The following is a 26,949-nucleotide window of genomic DNA, read 5'->3' as shown; positions in this document are numbered from 1 at the left end:
GCTGGAACCAGATGACCTTTCAAGGTCACTTCCAATGCAAACCATTCCATGACTCTGTGGTTACTCTTTTGGGCTGCTGCAATATTTCTGTTGCTGGATCCAAGGTCCATCCCCTTCTCGCCTACTCCACATGAAGAGAGAAATGCTGAGCTGGTGAGACCAGCCTGCTAAGTAGAGGATAAAAGATGGTGGTAGTTCACATTCCACAAATACATCAGCACAGTGCAGAGCTCAGCTTTCTCCAACAGGAGCAAAGCACATAGGTGCTAGCATATGGGTGAAGTGGGAAAAAAGCTCCTTATCCAGTTTACCCCCTTCTCCAGCCCAGAGAGTGTCATGAAATTGCAAATCATATCTAAGTCACTGGGCTGTAGTAATTTTCACATTCTGGCAGTATCTGCATAGTGAAGCAATCAAAAAAGTAATTTTAATTTTTTGTAAATTCCTACCCTTCCAAAAATCTGCTGAATTACTGCATCTGTCTCAGTGGTATCATTTGAAGTTAGGTGGTCAGTATTTTTGGCAAAAATTATAGCAGCTTTGTTTATGAGGGAAACAGGCCTATAACAACATAATACTGGGCACCTCTCTCTCTTATATGAATTGCTATTATTTAAATTTCAGTTGGAAAGGTGGCAGTAGCCTCTTTTTGGACTATGAATAAATATTTCTAAGCAAGAGACTACTCAGTTATTACAAGGAAGTTTTATAGTCTGTTGCATGTCAACTACAGCCTTGAAATTAACCTACTCAAATGTTTCTTCTATAATTCTCCCCTTCATTTTCAATCTCTCTTTTAAGATTAAACTGGTAATATATATTGTCCTCAGAATATATACTTGTGGTGTTCTGACTACAAAAGATTATATGTAATTTAAGGATGGTAATTCCAACTGTCATATTTAACCTTAACAATAGAATCTCCATCTAAAACATTTGACATAAAAATGAAAACCAGCAAAATTCAAAACAAAAGTCATCCAACAAAATACTAACACACTATTTTTTTATAGACAGAGAAGAAGCTCCTGCTTCGTGAAGTGCAAATTAAGAACAGTCAACAGGAATTTGCAAGACCTTATAAGGAATACTTATTAGTTATTTACACCACAACAGTTCAAGTGCCAAATCTGTTCCTTTAGGCCCCTGCTTCATTAAGGGAAACATTCACCTTTAGATAAAGTTAAATTTCCACTTTGTTTTTTTTTTCCAACTTTAAAGACAACTTGACTGAGCATTTTCTCGTCATAAATAATACAATAATCAAATCACTTTTAATCATAACTTACAGGGACAAGTTCTGTAAACATCCATCACCAAGAATGCTGTTTGTTGCTATTGACATGAGGAGACCCCTCAGAATTAAATCTGTCCCAAAATAAAATGTTTCAACCAAAAAGCAAAGTAGGACAAACCCACACCTTTTAAACAGCAACACATGGATATCAGAGCATCACACAGTGTCTCTGACTATAAATTTATTTGTTGTTAGTTAATCAGGATGCTAAGTTTCAATTTGAGCTCTGTATGTGCCATGTGCTTCTCAGCCTGGTAGGAGCTCCACCAGAACTGAGGATTTTGTAAGCAGGTGCAGAGATCATTCCATGAGATCCAGATGTAGGACCAATGTACTTAGTCCTCAGTGATGAGAGCAGGGAGTACCAGTGCACTGCTGGGTCTCCTCCAAGAAAAAAGAAGCACCAGAATTCTGAAACAGTCATCCCTGTGGTGTTATTATCTACAGTTTAGCGAGTGAAACTGGGTTTTGAATTGGAAGTTTTGGGGTTTTTTTTCTGTAAATACACTGAAATATTAAAAATCTAGTCTATCCTAATTGCAAGCAGTATTTTCAGAAATCTCTGAAATCACCCAAGTCCTCTTCCAGTACAGTCAAAAGGAGACAAATTTCAGCTTTATAAAACAATGTGTTCTTTATTTGGCTATTCTAAAATAGTCAAGATAACAAGCCTGAGAACTTCAGTTTAAAAATGTTACAGCTGAGCCAACTCAGCAACAGTCTAATAGCAGTTACAATCCACAAAAAAGTTAAAGCCAAATTATCAGTCACAACCTCTGCAACATTTTTGTACTCCTCCTAACTCTGCAGACTTCCTTGATGATTTAATATCAAACAAGAAACAAGTGCTACAATTTTAGTGAAATGTTTCAAAAAATCAAACTCAACCTTTTAATGTGAGTAACATTTAACAATTACATTGTTGATGTAACGTTTGAAATGTCAGTGCAATGAGCCTTACTTTGCATTGCTTCATTTTGCAGCTGTACCCCTTGGATGGCTGCCAAAACTTGGTAAAGACAAGTCTTGCTTTGATGCTGAAAGTCTTTCGAAAGCTCAAGAGCAAATGAATGGAGGCTCTTCAGGTCTTGCTTAAGCCTCTTCTCAACAACAAGAAAAATACGTTACAAAGACACAAAAACAGCAGTTAAGAAGAATCAATATAACAACACAAATAATTATGGTGAGATACCACAGGCAGGAAGAACCCTCTACTTGATGAAAGGAAGTCTTCAGAAGTATATCTTTCAGGATGTTTAGAGAAGGATCCTGCAAGGCATTTTGCAATGTAATTTCCTAAAAATTTCAGCAAGACTTTACAGATCCTTACCATCTTATCCTATATACATTGACTGTAACACAGCTTCAGGTGTATACCAAGTCTCTTTCTTATTTCCTCTGAAAAAAATAAGTGGTTTTGAGTATGTGTGTGTTCTGTCCACTTATAGGACATACTCAGAATTAACAGTGAAGAGTTGTGATCTGTATATTGTTGTTACAGAAAAAATCAAAGGTGAGCAATTCAGATCTATATAGACCCTGCGAGACTGAAGGCAGATACCAGCTGAGAAGCAGCAAGGCCATAGCTGCTTCTGACCAGTAAAGGAGAAATCACTCCCTAGGAGCTCTCAGCAATTCCCCAGAAGTTTCTCATGAGAACTCCTCAGGTTACCCACAGGACACCAGAGATGTTCCTGAAAACAGTCAGGATGATTTCACCAAAACACAGGACTTGTGAGATATGGATTATAACCAATTAGAGTTTGCAGTTAGATGGTGTGAGATTCAATTTAGCCAACTGAACATAGCATTAACCCTGCATAAACCGTGTGCAGTGTGTAATAAATAGCATTTGCTTGACATTTGCTTGATCACATTGGTCTGGTGCGTGGTGTCCTTATTCCTCTGTGTATCTATTGTTTATTTTAGTATATCCCTTCCTGCATTCATTTTCCACATTGTGATCAGGAGATACTTGCTAAGATTCAATCTAAATAATTTCTTAAATAAGCCAATTCTATGCCTTCTTATGAGAATAGATGTCTTTTGAAAAGATCAAAAACCTTTATTGTTCAGAAAAGTATTAATATTACAGATATAACTCATAGAATCATAGAATCATAGAATCAATTGGGTTGGAAAAGACCTCTGAGATCATCAAATCCAACCCTTGGTCCAACTCCAGCCCATTTACTAGATCATGGCACTCAGTGCCACATCCAGTCTCAGTTTAAACACTTCCAGGGATGGTGAATCCACCACCTCTCTGGGCAGGCCCTTCCAGTGCCTGATTACTCTCTCTGGAAAGAATTTTTTCCTGATATCTAACTTAAATTTCCCCTGCTAGTGCTTCAGCCCAGCATAAGATACACGATGAGTCTTTTAAATATTTGTAATATCAGCTTATATTCACTTACAAGTCCAAATAAATAAATAAAATTGACTTGGGTTTAGGATTAGCAGACTCCTAGACATCCAAGTCTTGAAACCAACATGTAAAACTATAAGAGGAACTTAACAATACCTTATCTCACGGGACTGTGATGTTTCATCAGTCAGCTTGGTACAAAGTATCACATATTCTGCGATATTTTGTTTTTCCAACTATGGTATTGACCTCGAATTAATCAACTGGTTTCAGTGATAAAAAGGCAATTGAAACTAAAGGGACAAAATCAGTGCTTTTCTCACTTGCAAAAGCCACAGAATGAATTGGGAAGAAGTGGGGCTTTTTTATTTTTACAAGTATAGGATTACCATTCATCTAGACTTTTATTTGGAGAGCTTTGCCCTCTCCTAGCATTCATTGATGTCTGATAATAAACCATCTCAAATGGTATTGCATCACAAGCAGTTCTGCCATTCTAGCTAGCCTAGAATGTAAAACACCACCACAAAATTTACTGAGCAGAATCACTATATTTAGAATAGAACAGAACAGTTCAGTTGGAGGGGACCTACAATGATCACCTAATCCAACTATGTTACAATTAAGCTGCAGCCTTCTGTCTGTTAAGAATCAGATTTTTTTCTGTTGTATTTTTCAGTAATTTTATGCAGCCAGTCAGTGCCCTAAGAAAAGCTGACATTTGTTAGTGTCCCTAAAAGGAACTCACTATTCTATGGAGTAACTTAATGAATAACTACTTCAACAAAGGAAAATATTACACCACTGGCATTGGGAGAGCAGTTTCAGTCTCTTTGATGCAAAATTAAGACAACCTGAGTGAGCATACAGCAGCCTACTCTCTCTTGTAAGGTCTGACAGAGCAGAACTTTTAGTAACCAATGGAGCTCTCCAATGCTTTTTTAAAAGGATCTGCCTATTTGGTTAAAGTATATGGCCAAGTGCCGGGTCCTGCACTTTGGCCACAACAACCCCCTGCAGCGCTACAGGCTGGGCACAGAGTGGCTGGAAAGCAGCCAGGCGCAAAAGGACCTGGAGGTACTAATTGACAGGAAGCTCAACATGAGCCAACAGTGTGCCCAGGTGGCCAAGAAGGCCAATGGGATCCTGTCCTGTATCAAAAATAGCGTGGCCAGCAGGACCAGGGCAGTGATCCTTCTCCTGTACTCTGCGTTGGTGAGGCCACACCTTGAGTACTGTGTTCAGTTCTGGGCCCCTCAGTTCAGAAAGGATATTGGGGTGCTGGAGCGAGTCCAGAGAAGAGCAACAAGGCTGGAGAAGAGACTGGAGCACAAGCCCTATGGGGAGAGGCTGAGGGAGCTGGGGTTGTTCAGCCTGGAGAAGAGGAGGCTCAGAGGTGACCTCATCACTGTTTAGAACTACCTGAAGGGAAGTTCTAGCCAGGTGGGGGTTGGTCTCTTCTCCCAGGCACTCAGCAATAGGACAAGGGGGCACGGGCTCAAGCTCTGCCAGGGGAAATTTAAGTTGGATATCAGAAAAAAATTCTTTCCAGAGAGCGTAATCAGGCATTGGAATGGCCTGCCCAGAGAGGTGGTGGATTCACCATCCTTGGAAGTTTTTAAACTGAGATTGGATGTGGCACTGAGTGCCATGATCTGGTAAATGGACTGGAGTTGGCCCAGGGGTTGGACTTGATGATCTCGGAGGTCTTTTCCAACCCATTCAATTCTATGATTTTGTGATTCTTCTATGATATGACAATTACTGTTTTTTAGGAGACGTCTATATGATAGTCAAATCAGGAGTTGTAAGGTTTTGATTACAAAAATGTCTAGCTAGGGCATTGGCAGCAGCCTATACATAAGATTCTGGAGCTCTGGAGCAGTCACTTTTATTAGCCTCTTGGGTGAGTTTACAGCCTATTGCAGCAAAAACACTGCACAACAGCTACACCTCACTGCAAGCTGTGCTGTGAATACAGTAAAGCCACAGATGAGGTTCATATCTGATAATTTTCTGTGTTTTACTATCTTTGATAAGCATGTAAATGTTTAGGGGATAGATTATGCCTACATTATTACTAAACATCTTTACCTTTACTGCTCTGTGCAGCTGGGTTACAACAGAGCTCCTCTGCAATTTCTGCTGCTGGCCATGAGCAGCATAGAGCTGCAATACTTCATTAGTGCTTCTTCCAGCCAACCCTTGATACTATTAAAAAAAAACATACCAAAAATCACTTTAAAACACTCATGTTTCCTGTGGCATTCTGTCCCCTTTGTCTCTGTAAACACTAGCAACTCAATTATCTGATGGGTTGCTGTCAATACAAAATTTCTTTGCTTCTACCTTTTACTGAGTCATGTGAAGTATCAACTCTGGATAACATCACATAATTCTACTTTCTTAGGATAGTAAACCTGAGCACCAGACTACTAAAATGCTTTCACAGTACCCAAACACTCTTACTCATGCTTGAGGATCTAAAGGGTTAAAATTGTATGTTCACTTAGGGAAAAGGGCTGGTTACAAAGCTGGATTAAGTGTCTCTTGGAAAGTAGATTTAATGCAGAAAGCACTCTGGAAGGACATGAAACAGAACAAGGACACACATACACGTGTCACCTGCTGAAGTCCTGAAGGAGTTGTTAATACACAGCCCTCAGCTCAGTGTCCATTGCTCCACCCTCCTGACAACGCCGACTCCATTACATTCAGTAGGCTTGCAAAAGTGCAAAACTGTGCCAAAAAAGCCCCACCCTGGGTCTTCAGAGACCAGTGCACCCAAAGCAATATTTAAAGGATGTGGAGAAGAATACTTCCTAACCGTCTAACATTACCTATTATGCAAAGCAATTCTTATGGCCAGGAGTTTTTGGTTTTCTGTTTTTGGGGGGTTTTTGGAGATGTTGAAATGGAAAGGAAGTTTAAATATTTACAAGTATGAACACAAAAAAAGAAATTACTGTAGAGATTTCTTCTGAAATTCTGCAAATAGAAGAATCTATATTACATTAAAAAATGCATTTTTGTCATTTACTGACAAAATAAGCTGCAACTTCTGCACCCACATTCCCCTGTCAGTTGTTGACATCTATTATTCCTTAACCAGCATTAATTGTCTCTTCCTTTATTTTTGAAATGCCCTTGTCCCTAGCACAGACTTTTTTCCTACTTTACTCACCATAAATTCTACAACTGCAGTTCCCTGTTACTCAAATTAGCAAAGCATAGAAGAGTAAAACAAAAGACAAGCAAGAGCTAAATCTACTCACACAATGGGTTTAATTTCAATAATCCGACAACTATAGGTAAAAAGCAAACATTGAATTGCAGTTTAATTACAGATGATATTGGCCAAAAAAACAATGCAATGTCCTGGAGCTGTTAGTATAAAGAAAGATTATATTTTCAGAAAATCACCAAGATTTTCATGTGGCTTTTTCACCTTCACAAAACAGGCATCATCCATTTATAAATGCAACTGGTGATCCCACACAACCACACACCGCCACTAATATGAAAAGTTCTTACATGGAAAATAAATGGCAGGAAGAGATTATTATTTTTAAATTATCATTCTCTTTTTGTTATAGGCTTTAAGCTCCCAGAAATCAAGACTGATTCTATACAGTGTTTACACATTCTTTTACTCTGAGGATTTTGAAGTTTCCTGTTACTCAGATGCAATATTTACAAACATCTTGACAAAAATGCACACAAGTAGCGCACCAGAATTAGTATCTCTAATCATACATAAAAAGTTAAGCATATATATAAGCAATTGCAGTACTCAAGCTTTATTGCTAAATAAGCTTAAACTAGTTAAAACCCACTTTTAGGATCTAATCTGCACCATTTGCACAGATGTCCCTTGACCCTCCATATTTCTCAGCACTAATGATAAAAGCAGAATGGTCAGTGCTACTGTCACTGCAGTCACCCTTTCATTGCTTCCACTATCAAGTTTATCTTTATTGCAAACATTGCCTTGGTTTTGAGGTTTTCTCCATTAAAATAGTTTTAGCATTCATCAGAGCTGTTCACAGGCCAGAACTTGCAAATCTGTGCTCGTGCACAGAAGCAAAAAATCAACAATAAAACTTTTATAGTCAGCTTTATTATAAACAGAAGTGAAACTAAACTGCTTAAGGGTGCTCTCCAAAGTGAAATCTGCAATTTTATCCATTCTAGCAGACTTGGCTTTATCTAAGGAGAAGGCTGCAGGACCAGGACCTCAAGGACAGCTCACAAAAGCAAGGGGCATGCAGGTAAATAAACACATTTCCAAATAGACAAAAGGAAGACTACTGAGAAAGAATCCGACTTCCTACATTCAGTAACAACCCTTACAACACACTGCTGGGATAACAATACACTGGGCTGCAGAACTCAGTGAAATTGCTGTAATTCCACACTGTCTCAAGGATACAAGGGAAGCTCTATAGCAAGAGATAACATTTTTATTAGACTGATGCAGCCTACAGACAAACATCTACCCTGCAAATCCTAATTTATGGCAATCTTCGTAAGTTTGTCTCCAAAGATCCCTAACTCACTTCAGCCAAAATGAATCCAATTAGCCTTTACAAGCTGAGACCTCTGTTAACCCTGGTAACTGTGACTAACTTGTTACAGCTCAATCACTCAGGCAGCTCCATCAGCAGATCTGAGGGGTCAGGGACTGACAGCCGAGGGCAGTTGCTTTTCTCACCAGCGTAGCTGGTGCAATATTGGGAGTTATGGTGCAACATTGCACAACCTAAAATAATACTAATTTCAATTAGCATTGTTTTAAATAGTTTTCAATTAGGGTAAAACTATTTCACAGATGTCAGTTTAGCTCACGTTTTCACATTGCTGGGGCAAATTAACCAAAGGACTTTAACGTGTATTTAAATAACTGCCTGAATAGAGACATCAGCAAGGTTAATTGCAAAGAATTTCCACAAATCATTTGATGCTGTTTCTGAACGATTGTGGTAACACTGGTACTCATGTATCTGTGGGTGGTCCTATCTTCCAGCACATTTTCAATAAAATGAAGGAGTGCTCTATTTGAAGAACAAGGCTTCATTAGCTAATACACAGGCAACTCCTTCCTACACCTGATGTACCTTACTGACTACAATAATTTATTTTGTGTGCTCAAGAGGGTAAAAAATAATCAGCTAAAATACTTAAGGCTTTCAGTGAATATTATAAAGCAGAACAAAACCAATAAAAATATTTTCTCAGAATAAATGACAGTGTTCTTCTGTATACCTAGCAAACCTACTTCCAGTCAGACTTTGAAAAATGTTAAACCCACTTTTATCCATGGGTGTTAACAAACCATCAGGGAGGGTAAATGGCTTTCCCGAGGTTACAAAACCAGTTAATGTTTCAGCCCAGATTAGAAACTCTTGGCCAACAGCCTGTATCCCTGCTAATATCGCAGTTGACCCAGCTCTAGCAGGGTAGATCTGCATTCAAAATTCTTCACATCTCTGAAATCCTAACCTTGAAGGCCTCAAACAGTATCACAGGCAGCTTCTTATTTCAGTAATGGTCTAGGTAAACAACCTATGCTTCCGTAGGAGGATACAGGGAAATGAGGGCATCCAGTTGTTGCTGTGTGCTCTGTGACAAAGTACACATGCAACACTACCTCAACTTTTCTAGACAAGTCTAACACCAGTGCAGTGAAGAAATGCAATGCGGCATCTCTGGTAAGTCTGCTCCTAATGAAATGTCCTTCCTGCACTCTGTGAACAGTCCTTTTGAAAGCATTGTCCTAATTGCATCTAAAAAAGTATTCCTGAAAAACCTGCCATTGTGTTTTAGACAAACACATTCCTGCAAGAAGAACACAATATTCCATATTTATCTCTTGCAGAGTCATTCCTTCAGTTCAGTTTTGTAGATTTTAAAAAAATCAAACATTTAAATTTAAGACAACCTCTAGTTACTTAATCAGTCTATCATTACTGCTGCCATTTATGAGTTTGAAAAGGAAAGAAACACTGATCCTTAATCCCTTCATAAATTTTCCGAGCTGGTAAAGAGTTCAAAACCTGAAAACAGGAAGGCAGAGATCAATGTCTTTGTTTCTTTAATTTCCACAAGAACTCTTTTTGAAAAAAATAAACAGCAGTCACCTCTGCAAGTCTTAGATGAAGAGCAGCATTTTCAGTTTCCAGGACAACTATTCTTTCTTCTTTGGTCTAAGGAAGAAAACCCACCCAAACCCCCACAACAGTAAAAATTAATCAGACTCATTTAATTGAGATGTTAATTAATTACCAATCGGCCTTATTTAGTCTGATTGACATTATTTCATTATGATAGCCTTCATTATTATCTTCCACTGCGTCTCAGTCTTTTGAGATCAAAGAGCTTCCTACCCCCAATCTCCTAATCACAATAGTATTTGTACACAAGCATGTAAAATTTAGGATAAAATCTTAATATTCCTTTATATCCATCCTTTCTGTCGTCTTGCCTGCTTGTGTGGAATTGCATAGGTACACAATTTAAACCACTTTTACTTTACAAAACCACCTCCTGGCATTTTCCAGCGCGGCGGTCCTTAGAGATGCGCTATTTTATTTATACACAACCATGTAAGTTTCCATTTCCAAGGCAGCACCGTTAGGGGGCTCGGGTGGTGCCGTGGCCGGACCATTCCTCAGCACAGGAGCCGCCACCCACGAGCGCAGGGATTGAGGGAAGGAGGGAGCGCCGCTCCCTGCTGTGCCTGCCCATGCCTATCGCGGACGCAGCTGGAGCGGCCTCTCCGCACACCAGGGGCCCGAGAAACCCCCCACTCCGCGGCCGCCGGGCCCGGGATGCTCTCCCAGCATCCCGTTTTCCCAGGGAGGGGCAGGATCGGGGAGCGCCGGCCGGGACCCCTCGGCACGTGCCCGCCCCCAGCCCCGCCCCCGCGTCCTCACGCGCAACCGCTGCTCCAGCTGCCGCAGGCGTTGCGCCCACACCGAGCCCGGGTCGAGCCCGCGCCGCGGCCGCATCGTGGTCGCCGCTGCCTCTCCGGGCGGAGCAGGAGCATCCCCGGCCCCGGCGCGAGCGGGGATTTAACCCGGGACGCCGCTGCGGCGGCATGCTGGTTGCCATGGCGACGGGCACGCCCCCTTTCCGCGCTACGATTGGCTGGACGAGCGCCAGCCCCGCCCTCCAGCCCCGTCCCGGCTGTGAGTGGCAGGGCAAACAGCCAATCACAGCGCAGGGAGGGGGACGGGGCGGGGCTGAGTGCGGGGTAAGGGCTCAGCACGGGCTGCCCGGACGCGTCTGAGCGGGGCGGGGGTGCCGGCCCTGGGGCTCGGGGATACCTTCGCAAGCAGCGTCCCCTCCGATAAGTGACTTCAGGGATCCATATCCGTTATCCATAGGCGCTGGCGGGATGCCTCCGCCTGCAGCATCTCCCGGGATAAGTGACTTCAGAGACCCATATGCATTAGCCATAGGTGCTAGCGGGAGCCTTCCACCTGCATCATCACTTGGGATAAGTGACCTCAGTGATCCATATGCATTATCCCTAGGGACATCCCTCCACCTGAACTCTTGGAATAAATGACCTCGGAGGCTGAGGCCAAGGATCAGGGCAGGGAGCGCGGGAACAGAAGGGAACCCTGGAGCTGCCAAGGGCGGTGTGAGGCTCCCCTGTCCTTGGGCCCAGGGGTGCAAACTTCACACCACCACAACGAGGGGGGAGGAGGAGGAGGAGGAGGAGGGGGGAGGAGGAGGAGGAGGGAGCTGACAGCTCCGATATTGGCTACAGGATTTCTCCCCATAGCAGCTGGTAATGTGTGCTATGGGATAATGCTGCAAAGACCACAAAGAAGATTAAGGGATATGAACATCTGTTACAGGGAGTGTGCTGGGAGTTGTGCAGTCTGGAGGATGGGAAGGCTGAGGGGGATCCAGTTGATACGTATGTATGGATACCTGATGGGAGAGCATGAACACCACTCCACCACAGGACAGGAGTGTGAGGGTAGTCAAATACTGGCACAGGCTGGCTGAAGAGGTTATGGAGCCTCCAGCTTTGGTACTACTCAAACCCCAGTTCCACCCAGCACGGGTCTGAGCAGCTGTAGCTGACCTGACACTGGGCAGGATGATGCACCCCAAGATCTGTTTAGTAACTGTGAACATAGGCAGTGTCAGGGCTGGTCTTAGGACAAGGACAAAGCCTGCAGGTTCAGCTGGTGTGGGAGTCCTGAGAGGCTGCCCCAGAGGGGAGCTATTCATCCAGGCTGTGGCTGTGGGTGTGGGTAAACACATGACATACATTAGTAATATTTCTTGGTGCTCCACTGTGTTGCACTAAAAGATTAACATGATCTTGAAAGCAGTCATAATACCACTTGGCTATAAAATATGAAAAAATATGTTTGCCAGAGACAAACATGTCAGCTTCTTGGAAGTGGGAAATAGCACTATTTTTGCACTACAGTTGCTTGGAGTTTTTTAAACCAAAACCAACATCATAATTACAGAGGAATCCAGTTCTGCAAAACAGCAGTCTCAAGTTACTGTCTACTGCACATGGCAAATGTGCTTTCATACAGGGAGTAGAAAATCCAAAGACACACAGCCATGAATCTCTCCATGTTTGGTAGAAGAGGGATAGCAATCCTCTACAGAGGAACTCAGATGCAGACCATCTCTCACAGACCACACCAAACACCCCTGTGCATCTCTGCTGACTATATGCTGTGATGCTGCAACTTCAACATGCTGCTATGATCTGTAGCCTCAGTTTAAAAAAAGCTCCTGCTGGCTGGTTGCAGTTGGGTTTGGCATGCAAAAGCGTAACTCAGCAGTTTGTCCTTGCAACTAGTTCTATGTTGGTGGAAAAATGAGAACTGACAAATGGGTATGGGCTAAAAAAGAGTTCAGAAGTGGTGCAATGCTGTGGATGTTGTGAGGTGTTGGCACTAAGTAAGGCAGACAGGATTTTATCAGCAACAGCTATTTTGTGGAGAATAATTTAGTAGCTTGGGGGGTGTGACTCACAATTCTTGACAGAGAGCTGTGATTTTTATATGTAATGCTTATCCTGCAGCAGCAATCAAGTCAGAACAATGTTATTTTCCAATAAAACTCAGCTTCATCTCAGACAGATCATCTCTGAAGTGTAATGTAAAACCTTACTGCAGGTTTTACCCACTGTTAATGAGATTAAGGATCTTGTTTCTGTAGGCTGTAACAGACAAGACTTAATTTATTATCACTCTGAACTAGTAACCTAAAACTGAGCATCTATAGACTACTCGTGTTTAGTCATGTCTCTGTATACTCTGAAGGTTGGATAGTACTGAAAATTGTCCCATCTGTATAAAAAAAGTAAAAATAAAATTACAGTATAATCTATGACTCATCATAACAGCAGCAATTCTCTTTAGGGGTCTTCCTTCTATTTCCAAATCTTAGGAGAAGTTGTGTGGTGGGCAGGGAACAAAAGTCTGTCAGTGAGATCTAGGCAAGAAACAACTATAAAATCCAGTTACCTTCTGGAAAAGCTACCAAGCTGTACTCCAGCACACCTTGTTACACCAATTCTCTGCTTTGAAGAACCTTGTTTTTTTCTCCCAAACTTTGACTAACTTGATCCCATCTTCCCCCTGCAAATGCAGAGCCCTGCCTTATTGCAGATCATTTATTGGAACTGGAGGGCCAGAAATTTAATGAAATTACCTAAAATCCACATTTAACTACTAATTTAAGCATCAGTGAAAATACCATCCACAGATTATAAAATCCAGCAATGGATTATACATTTTCAGATACTATTAAATAAGCACTGTTGATGTAGTGGGGTCAGCCCTGGCTGGATGCCAGGTACCCACTAAAGCCACTCTCTCCCTCCCCCCTGCAACTGGATAGAGGAGATAAAATACAATGAAGGATTCGTGCGTTAAGAGCTGGGAGAAGTCATTTATTGATCACCATCATGGGCAAAGCAGACTCAAAGTGGGGATATTAATAAGTTACTGACAGACAGGATCAGAGCAAAAGAGTGAGAAGTAAAAACCAATCTTAAAAACACCTTCTCCCCACCCCTCCTTCCTTCCAAGTTCTACCTCCTCCCCCACAGTGGTGCGGGGAGACAGGGAATGGGGGTTACAGTCAGTTGCTGTTTCTGCCCTGTCAGGGAGAGGAATCCTTCCCTGCTCCCTGTGGGGTCCTTCCCATGGGAGACAGTCCTGCACCAACCCCTCTGGTGTGAATTCATCCCACGGCCAACAGTTCTTCACAAACTGCTGTTCTGTGGGCCACTTCTCCATGGGGTGCAGAACTTTACAAACAAGCTGCTCCAGTGTGGGTCCCCCACCGGGCCACAAGTCCCACCAGGGAAACCTGCACCAGTGTGGGCTCCGATCTCTATAGGCTGCAGGTCCCTGCCGGGATCCTGCTCCATCATGGCCTCCCATGGGGTCACAGCATCTTTGGGTATACATGTGCTCCAGCATGGGCTCCTCCTGGACTGCAGGTGGATCTCTGCACTCTGATGGTCCTCCAGGGGCTGCAGGGGCACAGCTGTTCCACCATGGGCTGCACCACGGTCTGCAGGAGAACCTCAGCTCTGACGCCTGGAGCACCTCCTCCCCCTCCTTCTGCAATGACCTTGGTGTCTGCATCGTTGTCCACATGTTCTCACTGCTCTTTCCTTGCTGCAGTTTTCAACTGTGCAATAATTTTCTTTCCTTTCCTAAATGTATTACCACAGAGGTGTTACTATCATTCCTAACTGGCCAGTGTCAAGAAGCCTGTCCTGGAGCCAGCTGGCATTGACTCCACCAGACATAGGAGAAGATTTAAGAGAAGCTACCAAAACTTGGCCACAGAAACCCAATATACGGGAATACTTCTAATGCATTTCACTTCAACCCCAATAGTGGAACCCACAAGACCTATGAGGTCCCAGCTTCAGCATTCTGGTAAGTCATCCATTACAGCATTCCCAAATACAGTAACAAGAAACAAAATGGGGAGAAAACCACTTGGGAATAGTACCAAGAGAGAAGGCTGCTACCTACCTTGTGCCAAACATGGAGAGTCTGCCTTCAGGTTTCCTACTGCCTGTATGAGGGGGCATTCACCATGCTCAGCAGATGGTAACTTAGAATTTCTGTACTGCACACCACCTTTAGGTGATTCATTTGAACTCCCTAAAAGATAATCATCAGTGAAGCTGTAAATACTTCAATCCACATTTTTAGCAAGACATTTGCTTCAGCAACTGCAGGTCAGTTCTGAGCATCTGTTACCATGAGCAAACAGAGACAGCACATGTTCCTAAGCAAAGCAGGTACTGCACCATTCAATGGCATCACCAGTGTGCTCACTGAGCACACACAACCTGAACTGGGCAAGGTATAGCCCAAAACTTTTTTCCCCAATAATAATGCATTACCACTGCTGTACATTACACACAGGTCTTCTCTCACAACCCATGGACTACTCTGGTCTGCAAATAAAAGTTTCTATGACAGTTCACAGTTTCACTAACTACAGTCCCATCAAATACGCCACTTTTTGCTTGTACTGCTTCTTTGCTCTTGCTTAGACTGAAGGACTCCCATACAGAAGGGCAATGGATGGTTTTGTCTTTCTTTTAGGCTAGATATTGAAGTAGGTTCTTTTTCCTTAGGCTGTTCTCACAGACAAAAGCTACAGACTCAAAACATGGATAAAAGATTCTCCTCAGCCATGCCTTGAGGTCCTGGCAGTTGTACTTGGCAATGTACTAAACAGCACTTTCAGCTTTGTGAGATTCCTTTGGCTCCTTCCCTGCCTTTAAACACATACCTCAAACTAAAATCCAGATTGTCCTCAATTGTGATTTTGAAAATGCCAGAGTTAGACCCCACAACTCAAGAGATTAAAGGTATTCACCTGGAAGGAGGCATAGGCAGCTCTCAATGCCACCTCTAGTGGACATACAGCTACAGCAGAAGCCATCTACAGCACTGCACTGGGGCCTGGCTCCCTCCCCAAGCAGAGTTGAAACTGTTCACTCCCATTAACCACAGCAATTACAGTGGAGTCTCTGCATTAAATTACTTAATTTTCCTAAAGAAGCCATGTTCCAGGTTCCAGTTTGTTGTTAGAAAAACAACTTTGCATTTGAAGAGGATACAAATACATTATGACCAATGCCTGTGTAACTGATCCCACCAGTATTTACCACTTCTTAAGTTGCTGGTTAAGCTACAGAAAACACTTTTTTCAAGTCACTGCTACAGGTATCAAACATGAGGCCAAGAAATTCCCCTCTCTGATCCATGAAGATCAACCTCCTTCATTGATTCTCACGTAAAACTGATTTGGTGTTTTTATCTATGTACTGTGAGAGGCACCAACTGTGCTTGTAAATTTAAGAGGACAGGTAAGGCAAAATACACTAAGAGCCCCTTTGGTTTACGATAATGTCGTTAGGAATACAGAATTAAATAACAAACAGTACAGAAAACATTTAATGCAAAGTTAAATACAATACAAACTTTATTAAAAATAGGTTGCAAGTGAAATACAGTAGAAATGGGAAACTACAGCAGTTTTGATGTTTTTCATAATAATGCACAGACAAATATGAAAAGCACTTTTACACATATTCACACTTGACCCGAATGCCCAATAGCGGCCAAATCCACTCAACTGAAGGTTATGGGTATTCTTTTGCTAAGCCTTTTTTGGAATCCAGCAGCAACAGTAATTCAGCCACAGCATAAGTTTTTTTCCTTAAGGAAAGCCTGTCACTGTAAGGCTGCTAGTGTTCTCAAGACAAATTGGGAGAAGCTTGCTTTTCCTGATGAACAGACATAGCAAGCATGCAGATCCTTCATTAACACTTTGAACCAGTTTAGTCTTCTACTTCATATTAACAGGTGAAACGGTAAAAGCACACTTTCAAATAAGAAACCTGAAATACGTAAAAAATATTTACACTCCAATTTTCATTAACTTGCATTTATTTATCATACAACTCTTATTAAAAGTGATTTCTTTCCTAAGGCAGTGAAAGTCTACCCCTTTGTATCTGGAAGTGTGCACAATTCCCTAAATATATATTTATAAGAGAACAATATGATACAGGAAAAAAATTCATCTAAAGCCAGTAAAGGGCTTTGTCAAATAGAAAATTTGTTTGGAATCACAATATATATTGTCTTAACATCACACAATGAGAAAAACTCTGATGAGGTCCTTATTCCCAACATCATCAGCCACATATGCATGGCTGAAGAAACAGTGGGAAGAAAAAGATTAACGATTTAAAATTAAATAAGGCTATTACAGTGTGAAAAAATAGCTTGAACTGCCAAAAAGGTCTTTCAGTACAACAGTAACAGGATGTCAATAAAGCCAGCTAGACTGAAGAAGAGCTCACTAGCTCTGCTTCCTCAGCATGAGCAGGGATGGTTCCTTGCCAGCACACCAGCTCTGCTAATGACATTACTAACATTCTCACTCCCAGACTGCAGTATTGTATTTGATGCTTCACCCTTTAGTCTTTTCCTCCAATATCCCAGTTCATGTCTCCATAGAAAAAAAATGTATTGCTGAATTGATAACAACAGACTTATCAATACTGTTCTGTGCCCAATTACCTAATAACTTGTAATCTGCCTTTCTCAGAAAACATATGTATCCATTCTCCTCACCTTGAAACTGCAATCATTACTCCTCACCTTTAACACATTACTAATATTTTGGTCCTAGCTGATGGAGCGCCGCTAGTGTAGCCTACTGTCTATTGCTTATGTAATTTTTAATGAAACAGTTAACCAAAGGTTTATATCTTCACATTTTTTAAAGTCTGAAGCACATATAGTGGCACTGCATCAACATATACACTTTTTTATAACTAAACTCATAGGCAACCATTTCAGACCAAACAAATACGTAGGACTAGAAATGTTTTTATACCAACAGAATGTGTGTTATTCCAGTACTAAGCAATGGTTATGTATTGATATGTTGATCATTCTATGAACACCATACAGTATGTCAACTTGCATATGAAGTCTCAAATTAAAGTGGCCCAGATATTGGTTTCTTATCAAACAACCTAAAATATACTAATTTCTAGTGCACAGCTTAGTTTAGGCAGTTCAAGCTATTCTCACTCTCTCTGCTCAGCAGCTAAAACAAAAGTGTGTCTGTAAAACACCAGGAAACAGAACTTATCTTTGACAAGTGCTACTTGGTCTGGTGCACAAGAACTTAACCCCCAAAACAGAAAGGAAAAAGTTACCTTCATGTGATTCATATTTTTAAAATTTTACAGTGCTTTCATTGTATAAACCACAAGCTCCTGGCAAAGTAATCAGTTTTCTTGCTATTGCAACATCTCTAAATCTTAATTAACAGTCTTAGATATAGAGGAATCAAAGTGACTCCTTTCAGAAAACATTCATTTTCTGTTCATTAGTAGTGTGCCCCCCATCTCAATCCCTCAATTTGGTGATCTTCTGTTACATCTGATAAGGTGCTTTTAATCTTATTTTGTGTTCAACTCATTTTCCAGTTCCATTAGTTTCCTAGAAGCTTTTACTTTATTGGATACATCCTGACCCTGTGAAAAAAGTCGCTGACGTTCCCTGAACGTCAAGTTTTCTGGTGCTCCAGGTAAATCTGCATCTTGACTGGAAAGGAAAAAAAAAATTATAATAATTCTCACCTACAATATCCTTAATCATAATAATAATTTTTAATGACATGTATTGACTGATAGCTTCCTTGACTACAGCAAAAGAGCCTCCACTCTGTTCTGCAAGGTTTTGTTCTCCACACATACTTTTATTGTGCTACCACTTAAGACAAATTTATGGCTTGTGACCATTTCTTGCACCTTAAAATGAATGAAAATGCCTGCCAATTTTCAAAGTGAAGTGCAGGTATAACCTAAGGCTCTGTCTATATTAGCACAGCATTGCTGCTATGTCTAAATTAGCAAGCTTTTCTGTGGTGGCACACATCTAAGAAAAAGCACTGGAAGACAAAAGCACATCTCCAGTATGCTGTACAGTAAAGCCCGTATGACATATATATATTCATTAATTACACTTACTACAAGTTTGTAAGAATCCCACTTGAGAGGCACTGTTGAGATTCAGAAATACACCTAAGACAGTTGAAGTTGTTAATTTACATAGATCATTTGGTTTACTTAGTTGTAGCACCAAAATTTGCTGCTGTTCAGCAGTGCTTCAGATCACCTGAAGACTTGTGGAGAACTTAGTTGTGGTTTATAGTAACTCATGATGGAGCCAACTGCAGAATGAATGAGTAGCCCACAGATACAGCAACAGAAAGTATTGCAGAAGTTAGCCAAGTCAGGTATATAAAAGTTAATGGACTCCTGTATGTCACCTTTTAGATCTTTTGTCTCTTGGATCCCGATAAACTTCTCCAGCAGCTGCTCCTGCAGATCCAGTGTATGAATTTATTCCTTATGCAAAAGAAAAAGTTAAGTTGAAGGATTGCAGTTACAACACAAAAGTTTCACACTGTATTTCTTCAAAAAGGTGCAGTGCTTCTGTCACAAAATCTCAAAACTAGAATCAGAAATAAATTTAGAGGGTCATTTGACCTCTAGAATGTTTAAAACCAGTACTACTAAATTCCATCCCCCTCAAAACTGCTTAATTTTTTTATTCCTGATTTTGAGTCAGAACCCAGAGTCTTTAGATTATCCAGCACATGCCAAATCATGGTCTATCTTGCTATGGCTTATTTTAACACAGACATTAGAAGCTGTTCAAGGAGCTTGGCAGTAAGAGCAACATAATTTGTTATCCTGTGACAAACTCCACAGGAAATAAGTTAGCTGCAGGTGCTCTTTTTCTTAAGCTGAAAGTAAGCTTAGTAGATAAAAATTTGCAGTTCAGTAGTTAGAATTTTTAGTTTCTGTTTAGTCTAAGTGAACTGTACCACTCAGAAGATGCCCCATCTTCCCTGCACTTAAAATTTCAAGCAACTATCTTGCAGCACTGCACCTTTAGGTTGATAAAACACAACAGGTTTTACACATCATATTAATTCTTTCTAAAGGCCACAAGACAAAACCTTTTATTTCCAATAAAAAATTTTAATAATTTAATTTATATTTAAGACCATATTCTCTTAATAACTGTCAAGAAAAGAGTAAAAACTAAGTGTCAGCACAGTACTGAGATTATCTTCAGACAGTTCTGGTCTCAATATTGTACGTGTTATGTCTTGTGAACCTTCTCTGGTACAAAAGGAAATGTTTGCTTCTTCCACTGGTATATGTAACTTCTCATAAATACTCAGTAATAGACATATAATACTGGAGCACACAAGCAAATTTATTTAGCATGCTGTAGGCTGATTTTTTCCACCAAAAATTTGTAGCAGACCAAATCATACTTGGTATGCCAGGCATATGAAGACTATTTTTCCTGTCAGATATGAGTCTTACAATGATGAAAGTACTACTCTTCCCTATTTCAGAAAGTCTGGATCCACAGGCTGTGGTTCAGAGTTTAATTTGCATTAGGGTAGCAGTTTTTATCTGGGTTTTTATCTTTTTCCTTAATTAGTTAAGTGACCCAATGGTCTTAAGAGACCCAGTGGAAGAAGGCATGAGAGCAAAATTTGCAGAAGCGTGGTTTACTAGAGTTAACACTCAGAACAGGAAAGAGCTGTAAGGGACAGAAATGTAACAGAGTCAGCAAGATGGGAGATGGTAAACTGCACAGTGAATTCTGCATTTTGTGCAAACGGCTTTGTACATTACGCAGGCAGTCTTCATAGAAGCTTGAGCAATCAGGTGAAGTTAACCTGTTCTCATGGCTATTTTAAAAATTATGAAATAGAGTATTCAGAATTAGTTGTATGGTTTATGAATTAGGCTATTAAAGGCGAAGCATCATACTACAATATTCCTTAATTGTTAACAAAACCCTAACCAAATCTTTGTGGATTGTCCTTTTGACTGTTTTCCAAGAAAAACAAATGTGCACACACAATATCACTGAACATTTCACTTTCATGAGACTCATTTTTCTACTAAAATTAACAGAAAGCAGGACTGGGAAATGTGATTATACACCAAATGGCATTCTGGGTTGTGGATGATGGGAGGCAGGGAGAGTGGTGGTGACAACTAGTGACTGATGACTCTAGGGTTGCTTAATTCATTACATGTACAGACTTCAAAGTGCCAAATACGGAAGGGAAGCAAGGGCCTTTGGAAACCTATGTGTTGTGATGAATGGCATATTTTACTCTATTATAAATCATTTTCAAATAAGAATTTCTAGAAAAAGAAAGTCCTTTGAACTAACAAAATTCAGTACAGACATACAGTATCAAAATTTCATTTTGGAAGTCCATCATTTCAGGATATTCCTGAGAACAAGCCGACAACATAGACAGTTACAGTGATTAATCTTTCTCACTACTTCCTGTCTTTAATCTTACTTTAGCTCATTAATTCTCTGTGATATTCAGTGTTCAAAAGCTAGAGCCGATACAAAACTGGCTGTGGCTTTTTCAGTGGCTTCATGTGCACGGTGGGTAGGCACAATGGAAGTTATTTGCACTGTAATGGTGACACATAGCATGTAGTAGTGTCTGCTTATACTCCAGTCTAATGAAAACATACTGAAAAGGTAAAACGTTCCTGCACCTTCCTTTAAGATTTGGAACCTATGACAGAGCCAGCCAGGAGTGACAGATGGGCTTGCAGGACCCATAGACACTACTACATCCTGAGATCTCACAGGCAACACCAGGGTAAATAATGAGGCTTTTTTTAATCTACCTTAAAACAAGAATCGGTGTGGTTACTTTTTTTACACAACTTGGGTGCTGTACTGACCCCAAACAGTGAAATTACTAAGCATCAACTGCATCAGTGGGACAGTAATTGCAAGTGAGCTAAACTTCTGCCCCTTCAACAATACTAAAACACTACTGTTCAGAGCTTCACTTTGGCCTAGAAAGCAGTCGAAACATAGCAGAAGTCACTTTGCCCCACAAAGTAAAGGATGCCTTGCTGGAAAATGGTAACTTGAGCCTCAGTTGAAAAGGATGCAGACAGGAAGCTCAGTGGCTTCATATATATCCTAAAGCCAGTTCATATACTACTGCAGCCAGATTAGAAGTATTTCTGATAGATGGAACCTATTCAGAGGTTCATATTCTCCCTATGACCAGGGCACACCTCTGAATAAAGTAAGTAATCCATTAGGTGGCCAAAAAAGTGATGAGGGATATACCACATTGTAGGCTTCCACCTGCGCCACGGAGACGCGAATCCAGCAAACAAGTTAGCCATTCTGCTAGAAGCCAGCCCAAACACTTTCCCTTTGGGATCTTAGGTGACTTGGTACTCTTTTTGTTTTAGAAGGAAAATTTCATCAGCTGGAGTTGATTGTCAGGCACTTATTCACTTCTTGCATAAGTAAAAAGAATGAACTAGGGGAATGTCATGGCCATCATTCCCTTCAGAAGAACATAGAAGAAGAAAACAAATGTAGGGAAAGTGCCGGCAGATACTGCTATTTAAAGACAAAGTATTGTATCAATAAACTTATTAGTGTGAGACATTCTCATGTATATTAAGATTCTTCCTATACAGCAGCATTTAAAAAATTTAGCATGGAACTTTGAACTGAATTAGCTTTGAATTCACACTATAGCTAAACTAGTACTCTACAGATAAAATAAGATGCTCAAGTTCCTAGCAACTAGACCTGTGCTTGAAATTAAAATGCATTATGGTTGGTCACTTGGACTTACAAAAGAAACAAGATGAGGAGACAAACACAGAAGCAAAGAATGAATGCGAAGGAGTAACGCAAAAAGTACCCAGATGAAATTTAGATTTTTGTCCCTTTGCAAGGAAACTGCACTGTACAAACCAGAATTACAGGAATGGTGCCTAATACATGAAATAACTGAATGTGCTCTATGTCTCTTGGTGCTTGTGTGTTTAAGAACTACATCTACAAAGGTCATTTTTAAAGCCATTTGCACACACTAAGAAAAGAGAGAACCCTGGTACCAACAATGAAGCAGAGGATAAGCTCTGTCCATGAACCCATTAGAAGAGGTTTCCTGCATTCAAGAAAGGTGCACTTTCAGATGCCCTGAGTAAACAGTGGTCAGTCATACAAAACAAATCACTGAAAGATACAGAGTGAAAGCCAAGACCAACAGTACTTTGAATTGGTTGAGTGGCAGTTAAAATAATTTCTGAATCATTGTATGAAAGATGGAATTTTTGCTTTTGAAAAGTTTGGATAAAGAGCAAGAAAATTTGAGAGATCAAAATAATTAAAAATTGGAGGATTCGTATTAACACCACGATTTAAGTTAGATCACCAGAGTGAAAACAGTGATTAAGTGTGGGGGATGGGAGGGGGAAATCACAAAATAAGCAATTCAATCTAGAGCACCAGAGTTGAAAATATGAGGATAGTTCTGTAGAGATGACTGATTCCAATGTGTCTACCTTTAGAGCTGCTGGCATGGATGAAACTTGGTTTGTTTGATGGGGGTGGGGGCTGGCTTTTTTTGGCAGTAGTACTGTTGGCATTGACCGTAGATGACTGGAATGAGTTGGAAAGAAAGATGCCATCTGAAACTGGGCGAGGCTGGCGGGAGGGCTGCTGTGGCTTAAGGGTGGCAGGAGGAAAGTCACCATAAGATTTTCTTGTGCCGGAGTACTTATCCTGACCTGCTAGATTGGAATCCTCCTCCTCATCATCATCATCATTGTATGCAACAAACTTGGCAGTATAAATCGTGTCAGGGGAGAGGACCTGTGTTTTGAGGTAAGAGGTGTTTCGCTGAGGTGGGGGAGGAGGAGCGTTAGATGAAGGGGTTGGGGATGGGAGTTCATATTCCCGTGGAAGCGGAGGTCTGTACAGACCAGGCTCGTCAGGTTCCAGCAATCTTCGTTCAGCTTCATCGTGCTGCCTGCGCCTTTCAGCCTCTAAGCGACTGTAATATTCCTCTTCCTGTCGCCTCTGTAAGTCCAGAGGAAACAGAAACACAGTGGTCAGACATTTCAATCTATGAGAGATTTAAGTTTTCCATCAGTGAGCTACAAACATCTTGTGTACATATTTTCTTTTTTTTTGGTCTCCTTTTCTGGCAATAAGGAAAGAAGGGCATCTATATGGACTCGTACAAAGAATATTTACTACTATGAAAGAAACTAGCAGTCATCCTGGAAAAACAGTGTACCTGTTATTTACAGATTTACCACTGCCTGTGGTCACTAAGGCAACTGCTTGTGTGAACAAAGGGCAATTGCAGCATTTATTACTCAAAATGTAACTACAGTTAATAAGAGGCAGATTTACTAAAGCTGTAAAGAATGTATGGGAGAGGAAAATAACTAAAATTAACTACCATCTTAAAAAAGGAACTTTGTAATTGTGTTCCATGCTTACACAATGTAAGTTAATCAAACATGGCCTTGGAATAGATGACTCCTAGCCACACTTTTAGTATAAATAGCAGGAAAACTACTTTCACGCAGAAATCAAAGAACTTTTCCAAAACAGACATCAAATAAATGTTTCTAAAAAGCATTTATAACACAAACTATGCTAATAATATTTATACAAGGCTGTTGACCATTTAGAAGGCTATGAAATATCTTGTATGTATTTTTCCACTTGAAAATATTTTTCTTTTTTTAAACTAAACAACATTTAATTTTATTCAGCTCTTGTCTAAAACATACTGTAAGCTAATACAAGGGTTTATTCAGTAATTTGATAAAGAATGAAAATGTGTATTTGAGAACTGTATGTTACAAAACCCCTTGTGTATAAGCATAGTGTAACTTCTGCTGAAAACATGACATTTTGGACAACCATCCTATTTTTAATCCATATGTTTAAAGAAATCCACCTCATCTGCTTATCTGCCCAACACTGAGTCAGTTATCCTGAAAAAAAAATAATAAATCTGATCTTGCTCATCTAGAGCAAAGACATGAAACTCATCTCCTTGTATTGCTCTCTAAAACTGCTGTATCAATGGTACTGAGTTTGTAGATGTGCAAATATCTCAGTCAAGATCTGTCAATGAAAAGCCTTTCAAGTGTGTGATCTGAGTGCCATTTGGTTGCATCATTATCAGAAATTAAGAGAGTCTTGATTGTTTTTTCCTAGTTGCCTTTTTTTTAAGCTTCCTACCGTATGCTCTTCTATACACCTTCCTCACTTCTCCCTTATTTCCAAACAAAGCTTAGATCTCTTCTATTGATCAACCCATGCTGCTTATAGGAAACAATTTAACAAAGCTTGAAAGTAATCTAACAAATTAATAATTAATACATCTACAGTTTATTGTTGGAGATTTTTTAAAATAAATTTGCTCAATCTTCCAAGACGAACACCAACACTAAAAGCTACCCTTCTTTCTGAAGTCAGTGTTAGTAACAGGCAATTTGAACAGGAGTAACTGCTCATTCTCTAGGGCCTTAACAAACACACTCAGAGCCAAACAAGCTGCTTTGCCTTCCACTTCTGATCAATAAAGCTTCTCAAACTCATGTATAATGTTCTGAAGAAACTTACAACCCTGAATTTTTACAATCTGTTTGCACAGTGACTTATCTGCTGAAATTGTTTACTTGGTTTCTAGAAACCAATTCTCTTTCCTCCAATAGTTCAAACATAAAACCCAATATGGAATACTCATCAACACTCCATTAAATTTCAAATTTCTCTCTGTATTAAAAATACTGAAAAAACCCCTTTAAGTGCCATCTCTGAGATACAGCAAAACCCAGTACCACTAACTCATCCATTTTAATGAAGAAGGTACACAAGTCATGCTGGGGGCTGAAGCAAAACAGGAGGTAACTGATTTATTCCATAACTTTCAGAAATGCTCTGAAGGCAAGTCCAAACCTTTGGATGTTAAGCCTACTGTACTATTTCTGCAATACCAGTCAACTCCAGCCAGCAGGAATGGGCTATTTGTTATTTCTTGGTTTAGACTGGACAAACTGAAGCCTTGGGCCATGACCCTTATCACAAAGGGTTACTGTGTTTAACCCATGTGGATCCATCATGGAACTGTCCCTGGCCAGACTGAAGGGAAAAGGCCTGCAAGAATCCCTGCAGCACTTAGAAGACCACAACCTTTTCTTCAGCCTCTCTCCTGGTTCGCTCCTCCTCTTGCTGTCGGCGCTCTTCTTCCTGCCTGGCCCTGTCTTCTGCTTCTCGTTTGCGCATTTCTTCCAGTTGCTGCTGCCGTCTGCGTTCTTCATCCTGTAACTAACAGAGACACATCTTTAATTTTTTTGGTGACTCGCTTGGGCAAGATGGGTCAAAACAATGAGTACTGGCATCTAAAAACAGCTCATTCAGTAGAAAAAGGCTATACTACAGATAAATCAATATAATTTCCAGCTGTTAAAGAGTGTGCTTTGTTATACTGATTTTTCTAAAATCCCTAAGAAAAAAAAGACAGAAGTACAAAAATACATAAAAACACAAAATACGTAGGGAGACATTATTAGCAATCTAATATATGAACCCCTAGCAGAAGACTGAGGTGACTCACGTTCCAGACAGCTTCAGCAACCACAGTCTCATAGGTACAGTAAAGTCAAATTAAATACTTGGAACCAGCAGTCCACAGCTCCAGCAGTCAATTGTTTTTTTCATTCTGGATTAGCATTTAAGCACCGGAAAATCATGACTCATTAGTCAAAGGGTCAATCCATTTAAAGTAACAGGCTCATTCAGCAAGTCTGCAAATAGTCTCCGGAGATAAATAAAATCACCCACTGTATCTGCAGCAGATGTGTTTTGGAAAAAGCAGAGAACAAGGGAAAGAAAACTTTGACTACTGAGATTAAACAGCTCACATGGATACCTGATGTTCAACAGACAATACTAGTTTATATCTGCTTATAATACTGCACAGATAAGAAAACTGAGCAACAATCCAAACTCAGCATGATTCTCTAAAGCTAACAGTATCTAAGCCTTGATGGACAAGAATATTCACTGGAACGATATTCACAAGCAGAAATTAACTGGACTGCATGCTGTGTTATTTCTTAGAGGATCTATGTTTTAAAGTGATTTTATTTTTCCTCCACGCAAGAGTTTTTTTTATACTGATTGGTATAAATCAGTAAATCACTGGATCTTGCAATAAGCTGCATGTAACAAGGATACTTTTCTACTCCTGGATTTGTTTTTACAATCCAGCTTCACTTACAGAGAAAGATCCGTAAGATACAAAACAGTAATGGTATAGCAAAAGA

General features: G+C 40.4%; 2 protein-coding genes across 23 annotated transcripts in view; both read right to left on the bottom strand.

Annotated features, from left to right (window-relative positions):
- KIF25 (kinesin family member 25) overlaps window positions 1-10,723 on the bottom strand; it is a 45,364-nt gene extending 34,641 nt beyond the window's left edge. The window contains exons 1-4 of the mRNA XM_071549465.1: window positions 10,601-10,723; window positions 9,806-9,871; window positions 5,760-5,876; window positions 2,259-2,397 (exon numbers count right to left, since the gene is read on the bottom strand). Of these exons, the coding sequence (XP_071405566.1) occupies window positions 2,259-2,397; window positions 5,760-5,876; window positions 9,806-9,871; window positions 10,601-10,675 (397 nt within the window). The 5' untranslated portion in view covers window positions 10,676-10,723. The remainder of the gene's footprint in view (window positions 1-2,258; window positions 2,398-5,759; window positions 5,877-9,805; window positions 9,872-10,600) is intronic.
- Window positions 10,724-16,157: 5,434 nt separating this feature from the next.
- The window catches only part of AFDN (afadin, adherens junction formation factor), a 121,630-nt gene continuing 110,838 nt past the window's right edge, over window positions 16,158-26,949 (bottom strand). For 12 of the 22 annotated variants that reach the window (XM_071549445.1, XM_071549448.1, XM_071549446.1 and 9 more), the window contains 4 exons: window positions 25,814-25,948; window positions 23,386-23,677; window positions 19,047-19,125; window positions 16,158-18,319 (listed from right to left, as the gene is read on the bottom strand). In XM_071549445.1, coding sequence (XP_071405546.1) covers window positions 18,175-18,319; window positions 19,047-19,125; window positions 23,386-23,677; window positions 25,814-25,948 — 651 coding nt within the window. In that variant the 3' untranslated portion in view covers window positions 16,158-18,174. Of the gene's footprint in view, window positions 18,320-19,046; window positions 19,126-23,160; window positions 23,678-25,813; window positions 25,949-26,949 lie in introns of those variants that run through there. The other 10 variants (XM_071549447.1, XM_071549452.1, XM_071549456.1 and 7 more) reach the window with 4 other exon arrangements.

This window comes from Pithys albifrons, chromosome 2, assembly GCF_047495875.1.
Source record: "Pithys albifrons albifrons isolate INPA30051 chromosome 2, PitAlb_v1, whole genome shotgun sequence".
Taxonomy (NCBI): domain Eukaryota; kingdom Metazoa; phylum Chordata; class Aves; order Passeriformes; family Thamnophilidae; genus Pithys; species Pithys albifrons.
This window is presented reverse-complemented; position numbering and strand designations above follow the sequence as displayed.